The sequence below is a fragment of the Rhamphochromis sp. 'chilingali' genome, assembly GCF_963969265.1.
Source record: "Rhamphochromis sp. 'chilingali' genome assembly, chromosome: 3".
Lineage (NCBI taxonomy): Eukaryota > Metazoa > Chordata > Actinopteri > Cichliformes > Cichlidae > Rhamphochromis > Rhamphochromis sp. 'chilingali'.
Window position 1 is genome coordinate 24,392,737 of NC_137931.1, and position 16,466 is coordinate 24,409,202.

General features: G+C 42.0%; 2 protein-coding genes across 2 annotated transcripts; one reads left to right on the forward strand and one right to left on the reverse strand.

Annotated features, from left to right (window-relative positions):
• Positions 1-1,141: 1,141 nt before the first annotated feature.
• On the forward strand, positions 1,142-9,580 carry LOC308393992 (receptor activity-modifying protein 1-like). Its single transcript, XM_080878073.1, has 3 exons — positions 1,142-1,397; positions 3,561-3,699; positions 9,117-9,580. Exons 1-3 carry the CDS (start codon positions 1,343-1,345, stop codon positions 9,370-9,372), a joined length of 450 nt encoding a protein of 149 aa, XP_080734199.1. The 5' UTR covers positions 1,142-1,342; the 3' UTR covers positions 9,373-9,580.
• A 3,566-nt stretch (positions 9,581-13,146) lies between these two features.
• LOC308393837 (putative methyltransferase) lies at positions 13,147-16,063 on the reverse strand. Its single transcript, XM_080877857.1, has 6 exons — positions 15,950-16,063; positions 15,671-15,831; positions 14,487-14,700; positions 14,255-14,358; positions 14,034-14,171; positions 13,147-13,506 (listed from the first exon to the last, which is right to left on the reverse strand). Exons 1-6 carry the CDS (start codon positions 16,055-16,057, stop codon positions 13,419-13,421), a joined length of 813 nt encoding a protein of 270 aa, XP_080733983.1. The 5' UTR covers positions 16,058-16,063; the 3' UTR covers positions 13,147-13,418.
• Between the last annotated feature and the right edge of the window lie 403 nt (positions 16,064-16,466).

Below are 16,466 nucleotides of genomic sequence, written 5' to 3' on the forward strand. Positions count from 1 at the left end.
GTGGTTCTGTTATTTTGGACCAGCTGCCTGCTGACTTGAGAATAATTACATCTGTGCACACACTAAGGGGGAAAAAAAAGAGTCATAATCTTTCTATTCACAAAGGCCAACACTTAATTGGTGTTTTGTTTTGCTTTGTTTTGTTTTAAGGCATTTTTTGCCCACACAGGTTTTTATGTCTTTATCTTCTGTGTTATTAAATATATGCTATATGTTACATAAGTTATATGTAATAAATGTTATTAAATAACCTCAAAAATACTTACAGTACCTTTTAAGTATTAGCATTTTGTTTCATGATTAAGATTTGCTGTTTGCAGACATGGAAATGAACAAATTCACTATCAAACACCAAAATGAACAAAAGCTTTTTAGCTCCACAATACCTACAAACTTAAAGAAGATGCAGCTTGCACTCTGTCAGTCTACACTCTGTAAAGTCAGCCACATGAAAACAGTCATCGGAGCCACTGGATTACTCTCTCACACACCCATCGGCAGAGACAGCCACGCTGGGTGGCAGCACAATGCAGAGCAGCGCTGAGAATACTAATCAATCTGTTCCTGTGCAAAATTCCTCAGATAAAACATTCAATTATAGACATTGCGAGCTGCATGAGATTTGTGCCGATACGAGTGTGACATGAAAATGGGAATTCTGTCTTTGTGTGCTGCTGCTGTGAAATGGGGTCCCAGTGTGAGCCCACCGCCGGGGATGTCTCTGGGTATTCACACTAATGCATTAATCCTAATACAAATAAGGAATGGGGAAAATGTGACATTTAATTAAAGAGTCGTGATGAGTCTGATAACATGCTACCTCACAGTTGGCTTCTGCTGTGAGAGTCATGTATATATGAAAGAAAACCATCCAAATTCTAGATGTTAAATGGTTATAATTGGATTATTCAACAAAAACGTAAATACTGAGGGATTAAAACAGCAGTGTTTTTTCCAGACTCTAAATTGCTGCTATAAAGCATGCACTGTACACTGAACTAATTTCGGTATCTGACTTTGTTTTGTCCCCTGTGAGCAGTTCCACCCAGAAAGCAGCCGGACAAGGGGCTCAGATGACAAGCAGCGCTTCTATGATTAGGGCTGCAGCGAGGAGGGGAAAGGAGGGTGCCACAGAGAAAGGTCAGGGGGGCTTTTACACACAATCAGTTGCCGCCTTCTTGTTGACAACACAGCGTGAACTGCGGTTAATTTGTTTCTAACGTGGTGGCACCGTGACGTTCCCGACTCACTGGCTCTGGCTATTGGAGTTAGAATGAGGCTTTGCCGCTGATCTCCGGGGAGTGAGCAGAGCGCGTGAAACTTTTTGGGGTTTGTGTTCAGCATGGCTCTGGAGACCGCCTTGCTCCTGAAAGCAGGGTTTGTGCTGCTGATGGCAGGTGAGTCCATGGTACTCAGGCAGAGAGTCGCTATAGGTGGATTCAACTTAAACCTTGTTTATGTTTTTCTTTGACAAAAAAAAAGCAGGTCTTTGAAATGTTAGTCTATTTAGAAATTATTAACAAGTCTTGGTTGATTTATGGCAGAAAAAAGGACGAGGTAAGTTGGGATTTTGTTTTCTTGGGTTTCTCGATAATGTCTATGAATAGACTTGATCTGTTTGTTAAAAGTTCACTATGCTCTATGTGCTTTGTTTCTGGAAGAAATTCTGAAAAACCCACCATTATTCACTCAACCTTACATTTCACTAGCATTTGCCCTCATATACCTTCTTGCATGCTCAGCAGGCCATTGTCATTGAACGTAACCAGTCAAAAAGAAAAAAACATAAGTAGCAGCTGTGTGAAGAAGTGCATTTCATGGTTTTACATTTTCAATAACTTTGTTTCAATGTTTGAAAATGAAGGCAAACATGATACCATATGACTCATGTGACATGTTAGAGAGTAAACTGGATTATGTCTCCAACATTGCTTGAACCTCTAATAAGAAATTCTTGGGAAACTTTTGGGAATATTGATCCAGAAACACACTGGGAATTCGTTAAATTCATCTAGAAGGAAAGACCATATACTATTAAAGAATGATGTAGCGGTTGTGGGTTCAGCAGTTGCTTTCGGGAAAAAGATGTGTTTCATTTGGGACCATAATTTACAAAAGGAACTCTGTGCTTTTGTTGAATTTCACTTGAAATAGGAATTTAGATATAAACTTACCAGGAAAAAACAATTACTGAAACCTACAAAAATGAGCTGAAACTTGAAAAAACTATAGAGAAGAAGTAGTCTAATCTAAATTCAATTGGGAATTTGTAATTACTAAACATCACCAACAATATGTGAGTAGGTTGTGGTGCTTAAAGGTTCTTCAGTCAAATACAAAAATATCCCCCACACAATCACACCACCAGCAGCAACCTTAACTGTTGATACGAGGCAGGATGGCGCCATGCTTTCATCAGCTGACATCAAAATCCGAGCAGAAATGGACACTCATCAGACCAGGCAACATTTTCCAGTCTTCGATTGTTTGATTTTTCTGAGTCCACACAAACTGTAGCCTCAGTTTCCTGTTCTTACTGACAAGACTGGCACCCAGTAGGGTCTTCTGTTGCTTTAGGTCAGCCTCTTTTTTAAAGGGTTAATGTCAGCATGGATCATTAATATTTGTGGAAATGATTTCAAACCCCATCATCTAATATTCATGAGAATCAGCTTTTAAAATCCATAAATGTTGAGTCTCAGAGACGCTGACAGAATTTAAGATTCCCATTGGACTGATGCATGTTTCCTAACCTAACAGGGTTGAAGGCAGAAAGTCAATAGAGCATAAACCTTCAGTCAGAAGAACATTTGTCAAACTATGCCTCCATTTTCCTGGAAATTGTAATCCAAATACAATGCTGGTTAACAGCCAAGTTGAGGGGCAACTGTGAATCCTCCAAGCGGCAGTCGCCATCAGAGGCTGGTGAAACATGACTGTAGATGATAGACAAGCTAATATTCACTCCTTTTTCAGGAGATTACTGTGCGTTCGTTCAGATCTTGCTTTGCCACAACAGTTTCTCACATTCTTCTTTTGTAGCATCTCTTTTGAAGCTCCCATGTCAACACATTCAGTCTTCCTTTGAGTGCAGGGAGAGCCAGCAGGGACAGAGCAAATATAATGGGCACACAGTCGGCCCTTATCTGGCCCGAACAGGCTGGAGATCCACCATGTTTCTCGATCGTAACAACAACCTGTTTGTTTCCACGCAGGCGTTTTACACCAGATTAAGCCTCCCTCTCCTACTGTACTCCTCCGTGGTGCTACATTCAGCCTCGAGTCCTGCGGGATGGCCGCGGTCTGCCTCCACGTTTAGAGGCTGTTTACACGCATCTCTGAAGTAAACAAATGGGATTGGGACTTTGCCTGCAAATTAAAATCTTTTCTTAGTGAAAGTAACAGTCTAATAGGGAAGAAATGGCCCAGTAGGAATTACCATTGCCAGGACATGACCTTGTTTGCTGCACAAACATATGCTGCTACAGATATATATTCTGTACAGATATTTTTTAATTTTTTTAAAATACTTTTGTCTTACTTCTGTTTCTACTTTGTAGCTCAAGTCCTTGCATCAGTGTCTGGCTGTAACAGGGGAGTCTACACGTTTCTTATCAATGATCTCTGCTTGGCGAATTTCACATTCAACATGGAAAATCTGGATCGAGGTTTATGGTGCAGCTGGAAGGACACAATGGAGTGAGTTCACTGACTCGAACATGCAAAAGGGAAGAAACGCATGGTGGGACATAAAATCACAAATTTTCTTGCATGAATCTGTACTTGTAAGTCAAAAAAAATTGCAATTTATAGAGTCACAACCTCCACACAGACCCTGGTAAACAGCAGATATTGTGTGTTGCAAAGCAGCTTACAGATGGAGCAGCGGCTGTAGCCAGGGTGGAGCAACTTAGTTTGCCAGGTACACAATTAGAACAATATCAACTGAACAGTTAGCTTATTTTGGCTGGCTTTGAGATCAGTTTAATGAGATTTCTTGACTTGCTGTCTTATGCTAAATTCAATAAATAATTACGTTGCTGTTACATACAGCAGAGTTCCTTGAGCCTTGAGCCACTCCTCATATTTTTAAATTGTTTGCCTTGAAAGTAGGAAATAGGTGCAGTGATTTATTGAAATGTGCAAACACACATGTAAATACAGCATTAATGTAAGCACATGTAAGCTAATGGGCTTGAAAGTGAATATTTGGTGTGACCACTTTTATTCTTCAGCACAGTCTGAACTCTCTTAGGCAGCTTTCTTGTCATATCTTTAAGTCGTCTTCAGGAATAGTTCTCCAGGCTTCTTGAAGAACATTCAAAGCTCTTCTTTGCGTGTCTCTGCCTTTTGTTCTGTTCTCTGTCAACATGACCCCACACTGCTTCAGTGATATTGAAGTCGTGTTCCACTGTGTGTGATTTTTTTTTTCTTTTTGCCTGTCCCGTTTGGCTCTTTTGCCATCAGAATTGTTGTTTAAAGGCAAAGAAAGATGCCCAACGGATTTACTTTACCAAACTGACCATCCCAGCCTTGCCGTAATGGTCCATTTGATTCACCTTTTGTTTATTTTATTTTCACTTACTGAATACGGGACAGACTTGACTGGGGGAAAGAAGGGGAGAAAGAAAGAGGGAAAGAGAAACACCTGAGAAGAGGGACGGGGGAGAAGGGCAAAAAACAAGAACCAACAGAATGAGCAGGAAAAAAAGAAAAAAAAAAGAAATAAAAAATGCATATATCAATCACCTGGATCACCTGCTGAGAAAGAAAAAAGAAAACAAGTAGAAGAGAACAAGAGTAATAGAATAAACAGCATCACAATGATATATGGGAATATGACAGTAAATACTAAATATTAAACATTATTGTGCAGCACATAGGATCAACAGAACACAGTGTGCTTTGAGGTAGGAGCCAAAAAGGGTGTAGTTTGTGGGTGTGATCACCCGTGTGTACACCTGTGAGCATGGACGCGCTTGTTTTTTTAAAAGGTTCCTTCATGTAATGATCTGCTAGAGGGTGTGGGGGGGCCACAGCCCCGTCCTCCAGGGCATGAAGCAGGTGTGGAGGAGATCAAAACTCCAGACATCCAGAGGCCCCCAGAACACAACAGACCAAGGAAGACCAACAGAGGGGCAGCTGTGCCACTGTCCCAGAAAGAGCTGAGGGGCGTCCCAGATGAGGGCTCACTCAGCAGCCGCGGAGCAGAAGCCAGGGGGAGTTGCAGTGACGCGCCCGTGAGCTCCGCCGGCAGCCAGCCGTGCCTGAGTGACCGAGCCCCAGGCCGAGAGGCCGAGGGCACCCCACCTCCGAAGTGGCCCGAGCGAGCCCCAGGCTCCAGGCCCCGATAAGCGGCCGCCAAGGAGTGAGCCGGTGTGTACCTGGACGCCCATCCCCGGACACAAAGAACCACCAACGCACCGATGTCTGAGGGAGTCCGCCACTGGCAGGGGAAGTGGTGGTAGGGGGAGATAGGCCTCCAAACCTTGGAGGGCCTAAGATGTCCCCAGAGAGGTGGCGTCTGATACCCGACCTGACATATAGACACAGACATACAGGCACACACAGATACAAACATCCATTCCCACCCTCTTGCTCTCATATGCACTTACTCCACACTCAACCAACGTGGAGACAGACATAAAGAGACGCTGTACACACGATCACACTCCCCAAGCGTACTCTACGAACCGGGTCTAGGTACCCTTGCCCCTGGAGGGGGGAATTGCACCCAGACCCAGGTGGTATTACCCTTTTCCCTGCGGTGGGGGGAGGCAGACCGCCCCGACTCCGCAGCAGCAGGGAGGCCCCACACTCCAGACCGCAGTCGGACGGCCAACTCCTCCTCCTAGCCCCCCCGCTCCAGCAGGCCGCAGAGAATGGGGGTGAGAGAAGACTCCAAACCTCCCTCCACCCGCTCATTGTAGTGTTGATGCATGTGTGTTCTAAGGTGCATTTAAAACCCAGGAGGGCATGGAGCTACCTGCCAGAGAGCAGCAGGTAAGCGCATGGTCCCTCCTGCTAGCCCTCAATATCTACGTGTATTGTGTGTGATTTTTTTTATACAGGTCTTTTACTGCATTGGCAGTATGTTTGGGATCATTGTCATGCTGAAAAATGAAGCTGTTGCCAGTCAGATGCTTTCCAGATGATATTACATGGTGTATAAAAACCTGATGGTACTTTTGTGCATTCATAACTCCAAAAATTTTTACAAGATCCCAAACACCACTGGCTGGAGTGTCATATGTGGATTCATCACTCCATCAGACCTGTTGTCACTGAAGCCACCCTTCCACTTAGACCATTTTTGATGAGGCTTCAGTGAACAGTAGATAAATGAGCTGAAGGCACAGATGTATCTCTTAAAGACCTGACACTTCTTAAGGGCATGAATTTTAAATATTGTTTGTGTGCTATAAATAGTTTTTAGGCCTGCTACGTCTTCTGTTGTCCACTCTTACATCCTCAGTGATTGGATGGCTCCCAGGAACTGGACTGAAATGAGTGAAAAGCAGCCATTGTACAAAGAAAAACTTTTGAAAGACCTTCAGAAAGCCTGGAGAACTGTTGCTCAAGAACACTTTAAAAATATCACAAGAAAGTCTGGCTCTTTGGAAGAGAGTAAAGTGGGTTGGCATCAGTGTAACAGAAGAATGATGGTGAGAAAAGCTGAAGTCCTCATGCTGTCATGTGCATGAGGATTTTTGATATCTCAGTCATTTCGCAGTTAAACAGCTATAAGAAGCAGCTGATGGCAGTGTTCTGGATTCACACCCAGACTATATAAGTCTTTAATATGCCAACATTAAGGCCTCGTGTTTATATCATTCACCTCTAAGTGAGTACTAATATCTTAGCAGGTGCACTGACAGACTCGTATTTCTGAGCTCATTAGAGGCAAAAAACTTGTTTATCTATCTGTTTATCTGTTTACTCTCTCATGCACCAACACCAGGGGAAAGCTTTACTGTATTTGTTGGCCATTATATCGTCTCAGTACTTGGTGGCTTTGTTTCCAAACCCTGACAGTCAGGGAGTGAGTCAGACAGGAGGATGAAGGGAGCCGGGGGACGCAAAGAAGAAGCTGCTGTCAAAACTGTGTGATTTCCCTCCTCACTTGGTCCAGCACATAACTGGGGGTGGTGCTCTGTGTGTGTGTGTGTGTGTGTGTGTGTGTGTGTGTGTGTGTGTGTGTGTGTGTGTGTGCTCAGTTGTAACTCATAAAGAATTTGCACAGGCAGTTGGAGGGGCTGGCAGTTGCATCACCAAACTCCTAGCAACAACGTTTGACGCCACTGTTCAGGCTCACAGGAAAACAGCCGGTACAGAGAAAATTACGAGTATTGAAAAAATATTTGTGGATTCGGGCTGTATAGTAATAATGACAAGTAAAACATGAATTCAAAGACCAGACATGTACCATTGCTCATTTCAATACAATCAGTCTTTTTACTCCTGTTATAGCTTTCCTTAATTAGGTATGACGTGGACTCCACTTCAGTCGTGTACTGAATATAAGACAGTTGTCATCGTCTGGTTTATGGACCGATGTTTTGAAGCTGAAAGTTTAGCATTTTGACGTTCATTTCCTTTGCTCCAATGCGCAGCCACCGAATTGTAACAGCATGAGACCTGATAAAGTGATGAAGCGCTTTCATCTTCTTCAGTGGCTATTTTACTTCTGGCACCAGTCTGATCATATCTTCCTGTTGTCAGATATCCATCACCTGTTCAGCGCAGTAGTTGCCATCGTGTGGCTCTAAATTCTCTCACTTTTTTTGTGTTTATTTTTTTAAACAAACTTCACAGATGGTAAATGGATTAGTACTCGTATGACGCCTTTCCTCTTTAACTGAGCATTTAAAGCAATTTTTACTGCAAGCCACATTCTCCCAGTCTCACATGCATTCATAAATGCCTTTGGTCATGCACACACTTACACTTCGATAGAAGAATCGGAAGGAACTCAGAGTTTAGTATCTCACCCAAGGATACTTCGATTATCTGGGGATCATATCACCCAATTTTCAATTGGTGGATGACCCGCTCTACCTTCTAAACCACAACTGCTCCACAGCAAGGGGCATGAGCGGGTCATGGTCCCTGGCTTTTCCAACCTACATGTCCAAGTAACCTTGAGCGAGATACTAAACCCTGAGTTGTTTATTATTTATGAAAACGTTTGTGCTTCTGTCTCTGAAAGTTTCAGCACTGGACCTTATTAGAATCGTAATACAAGGTACATGTAAACGTAGCTGCTGAGGCACAGGAAAACCTTTTGGTGATGAGGGAGAAGGACTGATAAATGACAAAGGTAATGCAACGCTATAAATACACAAGGAACTAACGAGATATAGGGGAAATCAGTGACCCAGGGACGACAGTCACAAAGGGGGAGAAAAGGCAAATTAAGGAAGTAAAACAACAGTTCACAAACAGGTTGGAGCAGCTAGGGATCCAACCACCAACCCTCCAGTTAAGAGATCACCTGCTGTACCTACTGAGCCACAGCTGCTTCATTAAACCATCTCAGGATGGCCATTGTCGAAGTCGTCGTTGGTGCTGACCCCAAACCTAAGCCTAACTAACCGTAAACAAGAAGATCAAGTTTTGCCCGTTTTTGCCTTTCTGTACGGTACGGCAGGCTTAGGCTCACACCTCAGAGGGTTAAAGGGTTGGATTTTGTGATCACTTCACTTTCAGAAACACAGTTAGGCACAGTGGCCGTCTGGAACAGAATCTCTCCTGGTATGGTGCAATGCTGTACTAAGGGCAGTACCCTGTTGGTATGCATCTCCATTTCCTCTGCTCCTCACTACTTAGCAGTTATATTTAGCAGTGTTAAGCCCACTGGTAATTCTAGACACTCTTTTGCCTTTTTTTCTCCCCACCAACAGGAATACCCTGCTCTATTCCCTCTCTGAAAGGACGTTTCAAAGACATCACAAGATTCCAGCCGATATTTCTGTAACAATTTGGGTTTTCAGCTTGATTACTTTAAAATGTTTCACCAAACATTCAGAAAAAGGATCAACTTTAGTAACATCTTTTCTTTAATTACACATACTAAGTTCAGCATGAATCTGCCTGTGCTCTGCTGTCCTCTGCAGGATCTATGAGGGACTCACAAACTGCACATACCAGGTGGCCTTGAGGATAAACTGCTTCTGGCCAAATCAGATAGTCGACCGTTTCTTCATGGAGATTCATCAGATCTACTTTCATGACTGCGCTCTGACTGGTCGGCTCCTGCATGACCCACCGATTAGCATCCTCGCCCCATTTATCACAGTGCCTGTACTGGTCACCCTGCTCATGACTGCTGTAGTGGTGTGGAGGAGCAAACGCACACAGGGAATGCTATAGGGACCGTCAGAGTGTTAGGTTTGGGCTTGTAGAGCGTTCCGGAAGACATTTCTTAAGCATAAAGCATGCTCTTTTAATTTTCTTTTCATATTCCCGTGTTGATATTGAGCATATTGACTATTTGGAAGCTGCAGTGAAACAATTGCATGTTGTGAAAGATGTTAATAGAAATAAATTCTGTATTTGGTATTAAAACTGTCTGTCCAGTCACTTCTGGTGGCTAAGTTCACCTCTATGAAAACGCCTACGTCAGGGACACAAAACACTTTTTACAGAAATTTCTATAGCAGATATTGGAAAAACAGGAATTTATTTAATTGTTTATTAGTTACATAGTTACCTTGGTGTCGCATGAACAGCAATGTGGGTCGAGTTTTTAGCAACAGGAAAAGCTGCAAAACTTATGACAATACAGCTAAAAGTTCAAAATGTGTCCTCTACTTCACATTTTCTAAAACCTTCCAGTGGGTCAGATTGGATTCAGTGGACTTTTAAAGCCATTTATGTTAATTACCATCTGACATCGTGGCCCTTACAAACAATCTGCATAAATAACACCTGACAGTAGAAGAGACTTACGTGATTGGAGCCATTCGGAGGAGGGTGAAGAGATGAAAAGGAGAGCGGGAATTAGAAAACAAATGTAGGATGAAGAGAGGAAACTGTATGAAATAATTTTAACAGCCAAAATAAACAATGTTACAGTTTTATAGTTCCTCTATATTTGTTTACCTTTGAATAAATTCCACAGTGTATTTATTAATCATTTTTGAGGCACCATTTACAATGAAGCAGGCACTTAGTTATCGTAACACAAAGACAGTTAAAGTCAGCTAAACGGCATCAATCTGTCCTGTCGTTTGGTGCAAATCAGTGATAAAAACTGCGCCAGAGAGGCAACAACAAGACCTCAGGGCATTGCTCTCTCCGTATCCCTACAGTTTTGCTTTTTGCTAGTGTTCTTGTGACTGCTGCTAGCATGACTTTTTGTGCGAGTAGGAGCAGAAGCACCTGACACGTCTACAACTGCTGCCCTCTAGTCTTCACAGATGATTTTGCAGTAACACAAAACGTCTCCAGACTCTTTAATATCTGTCACGTGAGCGCAGTGTTGGCCACTGTTTGCAAAAATTATAAAATAACGATATAATAAAATGAGGATATTTATATTTACAGTGGGGCAAAAAAGTATTTAGTCAGCCACCGATTGTGCAAGTTCCCCCACCTAAAATGATGACAGAGGTCAGTAATTTGCACCAGAGGTACACTTCAACTGTGAGAGACAGAATGTGAAAAAAAAATCCATGAATCCACATGGTAGGATTTGTAAAGAATTTATTTGTAAATTAGGGTGGAAAATAAGTATTTGGTCACCTCAAACAAGGAAAATCTCTGGCTCTCACAGACCTGTAACGTCTTCTGTAAGAAGCTTTTCTGTCCCCCACTCGTTACCTGTATGAATGGCACCTGTTTGAACTCATCATCTGTATAAAAGACACCTGTCCACAGCCTCAAACAGTCAGACTCCAAACTCCGCCATGGCCAAGACCAAAGAGCTTTCGAAGGACACCAGGAAAAGTATTGTAGACCTGCACCAGACTGGGAAGAGTGAATCTACAATAGGCAAGCAGCTTGGTGTGAAAAAATCAACTGTGGGAGCAATCATCAGAAAATGGAAGACATACAAGACCACTGATAATCTCCCACGATCTGGGGCTCCACGCAAGATCTCATCCCGTGGGGTCAAAATGATCATGAGAACGGTGAGCAAAGATCCCAGAACCACACGGGGGGACCTGGTGAATGACCTGCAGAGAGCTGGGACCAAAGTAACAAAGGTCACCATCAGTAACACACTACAACGGCAGGGAATCAAATCCCGCAGTGCCAGACGTGTTCCGCTGCTGAAGCCAGTGCATGTCCAGGCCCGTCTGAAGTTTGCCAGAGAGCACATGGATGATACAGCAGAGGATTGGGAGAATGTCATGTGGTCAGATGAAACCAAAGTAGAACTTTTTGGTATAAACTCAACTCGTCGTGTTTGGAGGAAGAAGAATACTGAGTTGCATCCCAAGAACACCATACCTACTGTGAAGCATGGGGGTGGAAACATCATGCTATGGGGCTGTTTTTCTGCCAAGGGGACAGGACGACTGATCCGTGTTAAGGACAGAATGAATGGGGCCATGTATCGTGAGATTTTGAGCCAAAACCTCCTTCCATCAGTGAGAACTTTGAAGATGAAACGAGGCTGGGTCTTCCAACATGACAATGATCCAAAACACACCGCCCGGGCAACAAAGGAGTGGCTCCGTAAGAAGCATTTGAAAGTCCTGGAGTGGCCTAGCCAGTCTCCAGACCTCAACCCCATAGAAAATCTGTGGCGGGAGTTGAAAGTCCGTGTTGCTCGGCGACAGCCCCAAAACATCACTGCTCTCGAGAAGATCTGCATGGAGGAATGGGCCAAAATACCAGCTACTGTGTGTGCAAACCTGGTAAAGACCTATAGTAAACGTTTGGCCTCTGTTATTGCCAACAAAGGTTATGTTACAAAGTATTGAGTTGTATTTTTGTTATTGACCAAATACTTATTTTCCACCCTGATTTACGAATAAATTCTTTACAAATCCTACCATGTGGATTCATGGATTTTTTTTTTTTCACATTCTGTCTCTCACAGTTGAAGTGTACCTCTGGTGCAAATTACTGACCTCTGTCATCATTTTAGGTGGAGGAACTTGCACAATCGGTGGCTGACTAAATACTTTTTTGCCCCACTGTATGTCCAATGTGTGGCTTCAAACTATGCAGCACTTTTTAACTCTGTGTTTTGAAAAGTGCTTTACAAATAAAGTTATTAAATTATTATTCTCTTCCCCTTCCTACTTCCACAAAGTAGCAGATACAACTAGTTTATTAGACAAATAAGCTGGTCAGTCACTGAAAACATGTGGTGCAGAGTTGTTATGGTTTTCTATTTTCTAAATGGTTTTTATTTTTTTTTGAGGTTGTTGTTTTTTTTAATTTGGTGTAATTTCATTTAGTTTCCAAAGTGAATTTTCTCATTTCAGTGTTCGAGAATGTTTAGTTTGTTTTTAATTATTGTTTTTGTCTTTTTTCATTATAAGTTCATGGAGGGCATGTGCCAGAGGCATGATTTAGGAACATTAATACAGGTATTACAATAAAACACACTATGAGTCAACTGTCTAGAGAACAGTTGACTCATAGTGCATCATAGTATTGTAGACATCTATGTCTGTCAGTGACTCATTAGGCAAGTTGTAATATTTTTTTTTAAACCAAACCACTAAGGATACTAAGGATATTTCAACTAATCTATCTATCTATCTATCTATCTATCTATCTATCTATCTATCTATCTATCTATCTATCTATCTATCTATCTATCTATCTATCTATCTATCTATCTATCTATCTATCTATCATTTTATACTTCAATAACTTGTAATTTGAAAATAGAGGCTGGGGTACTTACATATTCATAAACTTCACATTTCATATCATTACAGTACACAGAGGTTTCACATCACTTAAAGAAACTTTTTCTTTTACTGCAGTTCACTTATTACAAAAAGAAACAAAAGTGCACTCAATACTTGTCAAACTTAAGATTTTAAGATTGCACACGAGATTTTCATGGACTTCATTACAACAAAATGGCTCCATCTAGTGTTCACTCTCAGATTTTCTATAAGGCAGTTGATAGTCAGTAGTCTAAAATTAACTGAAGAGCAGCTTCATTTCATTCAGATTCGAGTTAATATTAATAGAAAATTCTGATTTGCATTTTCAGAAAGAGATAAAAAAAAAAAAGGAAGCGCTGTGAGGCTTGTACAACACGGCGCTCATCAGTAGGTCTAAACAATTAAAAAATAACACAAAAAAAATTGCTAATGCACTCTGTTAGAGTTAAAATCTTTAATAAAAATCAGGGTCTAACAAGGCAGTTGTTTGTTTTAAGTGGTGACGAGCTAAAAAACCTTGGAAAGCAATCCTAAACAGGATTCATGCATTCTGAGTGATCAAGGTTTGCACGCCAGCCAGTAGAAATAATGCATAATCATCATGACTTCTGTCTTAGGAGAGGACACCTTCATTGCAGACATCAACCTGGGATAAAAGACAGAGAGACAGAATGGTTCATTATGATTTAGAGGAACTATTGGATGACAGATTATGTGAAGTTGTAAATTAACAGCAACCTCCAGAGGCTCTATCCTTCATTAAATTAGGCAAACATGCAGGTGAAACTCTTTAAAGAGACAGAACAAAGTGAAACTGTTTAAATCTTCCCAAACTTTAACAGTAATTAAATACAATGTCATACTTATATCCATGTAAAAGTTATGGCTCAGCAATTCTCCTCCATATATTGTGCTTGCTGAGCTATTCTCTCATGTCACTGGCGGGGGAATTAATGGGGGCTATATTATCAAAGCAGTAAAAGCCTTCAACAGTTAAGCTTAGTCAAGCAATGTTTGGCTTTTCTGATTAATGCCCCAGACTGTGCCAGTTTGATAATCAGAAATAAATTAAGCTGGGAAGATTACAGGAATCAACGGTCAGCGCCAGGTGAAGGGAGGTGAGGGTTCAAGGCCAGGAGTTAACGACTAGACTGGTGAAGTTCAATGTCTCACTTGTTCCTGATATGGTCAGAGAGATGTTTGGCCTCGGCGGGGTCCTTATTCTTCAGTTTCTGGTAGCTGGAGAAGGTCTCCACCATGCCAATATATTGACTCAATGGCAGGGTTCTTTTCGTCTGCAGGGACTCGTTCCTGGACACATTTGGACTCATAAATAAGTATGTTCTGGTCAATGTAACTGAAGTCGACTTCTGGCAAAGCTTCTGAGAACTCACCACTCTTTGTCTGGGTAAGAGCAGGAGTTGAACATGTCTAGGTAGATCTTCTTAGAGGATTTTCCAATGTAGGGATCTCGGAATGGAAGCAGGGCACCATAAAACTGGTGGGACAAAGAAAGAAAGCAAAGACAAACTTTAAAGCTTTTTCGGGAAAGCATTCATTTATAGTGGCTGAAAACCTACATCAGTACTCTATTTCTGCACATGAGCTTTTAGATTTGGGATGAACCTCTTTGCATATGTCATTGAGAGTGCTGGAGATGTCTCCGTACTCAAGCTCCATGTCCATGGTGTAGCTAAGGAGAGCCAGGCATCCTCCAGGCTTCAGCACCCTGTCAGCCTCCTTGAGGAACCGCTGGTGATCAAACCAATGAGCTGCTGTCATGGCACTCAAAAGGTCCACCTCTCCAGATGTAAATGGTAGCTCTTCTGCTGGACACTGCCTGATGTTAAGGTGAACAGAGTCAGGACAAGGAAAAAATAGGGCCCATTATAGATGGGAGAGATGAATAAGGGAAAAGCTTTGAATAACAAAGCATATTCTTGCTTTTGTGGATGATCTTATTTGGATTCTCTTCCATTTGTAGAGGAATAATATAATTCAATGCTGGTAATTTAGTTTAGGGCTCAAGTCTCCAAGGGCAGTGCAAACATGTCGCCACTTTTTTCTCTGGAGTTTTCTTTCAAAATTTAAAACCACTCATCCATTTGCAGCCCATCCAAGTCAGAAAGTGGGAGTGGAGCCCATCCCAGGTGTTGCAGGTTCAACACCCCCTGGACAGGTCACTAATCTCTTGCTAGGCAAACACATAGAGTAAGAGCCATTCACGCTTACTTTCCCACCTAAGGTCAATTTAGAATAATCAACTAATCTCACTCCATGTTTGTCTTTGGACCGTGAAGGGGAGAAAAGACCCGTGCCTGGATTCAAACCTAAGACCTTCTCATGATGCTAACCTCAGATCGGATGAAACAACCTGCTGAAGTTAAGAACATCAATATGTGTCAATATCTGTCTGACAGGTGGGTGTGGGACTTATAGAAGACCACTTTGCCTGGTACTGATTGCGGGTCCAAGTGCTTCTGATCAAGGCCACGTCCCATGGATAATATGAGGCCACCGGTGACCCCTGTAACACTAGAATTTGATCTTCTATGATGGTTTTGTTTGAGAATGCTACCCAAAGTGGTAAGCTCTTTGCAAAGAACTTACAACCATGTTTATCTAAAGCTATCTTCATCTACAACAATCAAGGAATGATTGACGTAATGTAGCCTTTACTTAAAGAACTGCCCCAAAAAACGAAATAATTACATAATGAAGATGCTGAAGAAAGCACAGAACCTTTGACACATTGGTTTATCTAAATCACAGCCTTTATTTCACATCCACCACATTTTGTTCCCCTTCACCTGTATGAGACATTTGGAGGGTTCTTATTGGCTTGCGCTGTCTCTATCTGGACGGGGCTGACGTCGGTTCCAACCACTTTGGTGAAGTATGGAGCCAAAAGGGTCGTCCCTTGCCCCGATCCACAGCCTACATCCAGTGCAAGGTTGAATGGTTTTGGTGTCTAAGAGAAATGCTGTGATTTTAGAGTACATTTAACTGCCTGAATGTAATAGAACATTAATAGATAGAGACACAGGATTTGTTCAAATGCTATCAAGCACATAAGCATAAACACATACCCTTTTCTCCATAAAGTTCATAACTGTGCTGACCAGCTCCTGGGGTGCCACTCTGTACTGCAGGTAAGCCGCTGCATGATCTTTCCCCTCAAAGAGCCGCACAGCCATGTTGCTCCAGCAGTGTGCCTGCAGACTGTATGCAATATGTGACTGAATACTATGACTCGGTACTTTGAGCTCGTCTTTATTTAACCACCGAGTTGAAGATTAACTGCCAGAGCTGTGCACTGTGCACCATGTGCTACGGCTCGCAATTAAACTATGCATGGGATCAATTCTTTTAAAATGTAGCATCGCAGTTAATGATCAACTAGGTGGCACATGACGATGGGAATGACATGCATTACACAGGCAACAATAAGCTTAACTTTACACGCATATTACAAAAAATATTCAGGACTTTATATTCAAACATAGCATTTGTCTTATAGTTTTGGTCAAGAATGGAAAAGCATTTTTATTATTATTACTTCTCCTACAGATTCAGTGCTGTGCATTCATACGTCTGCACCTTTAG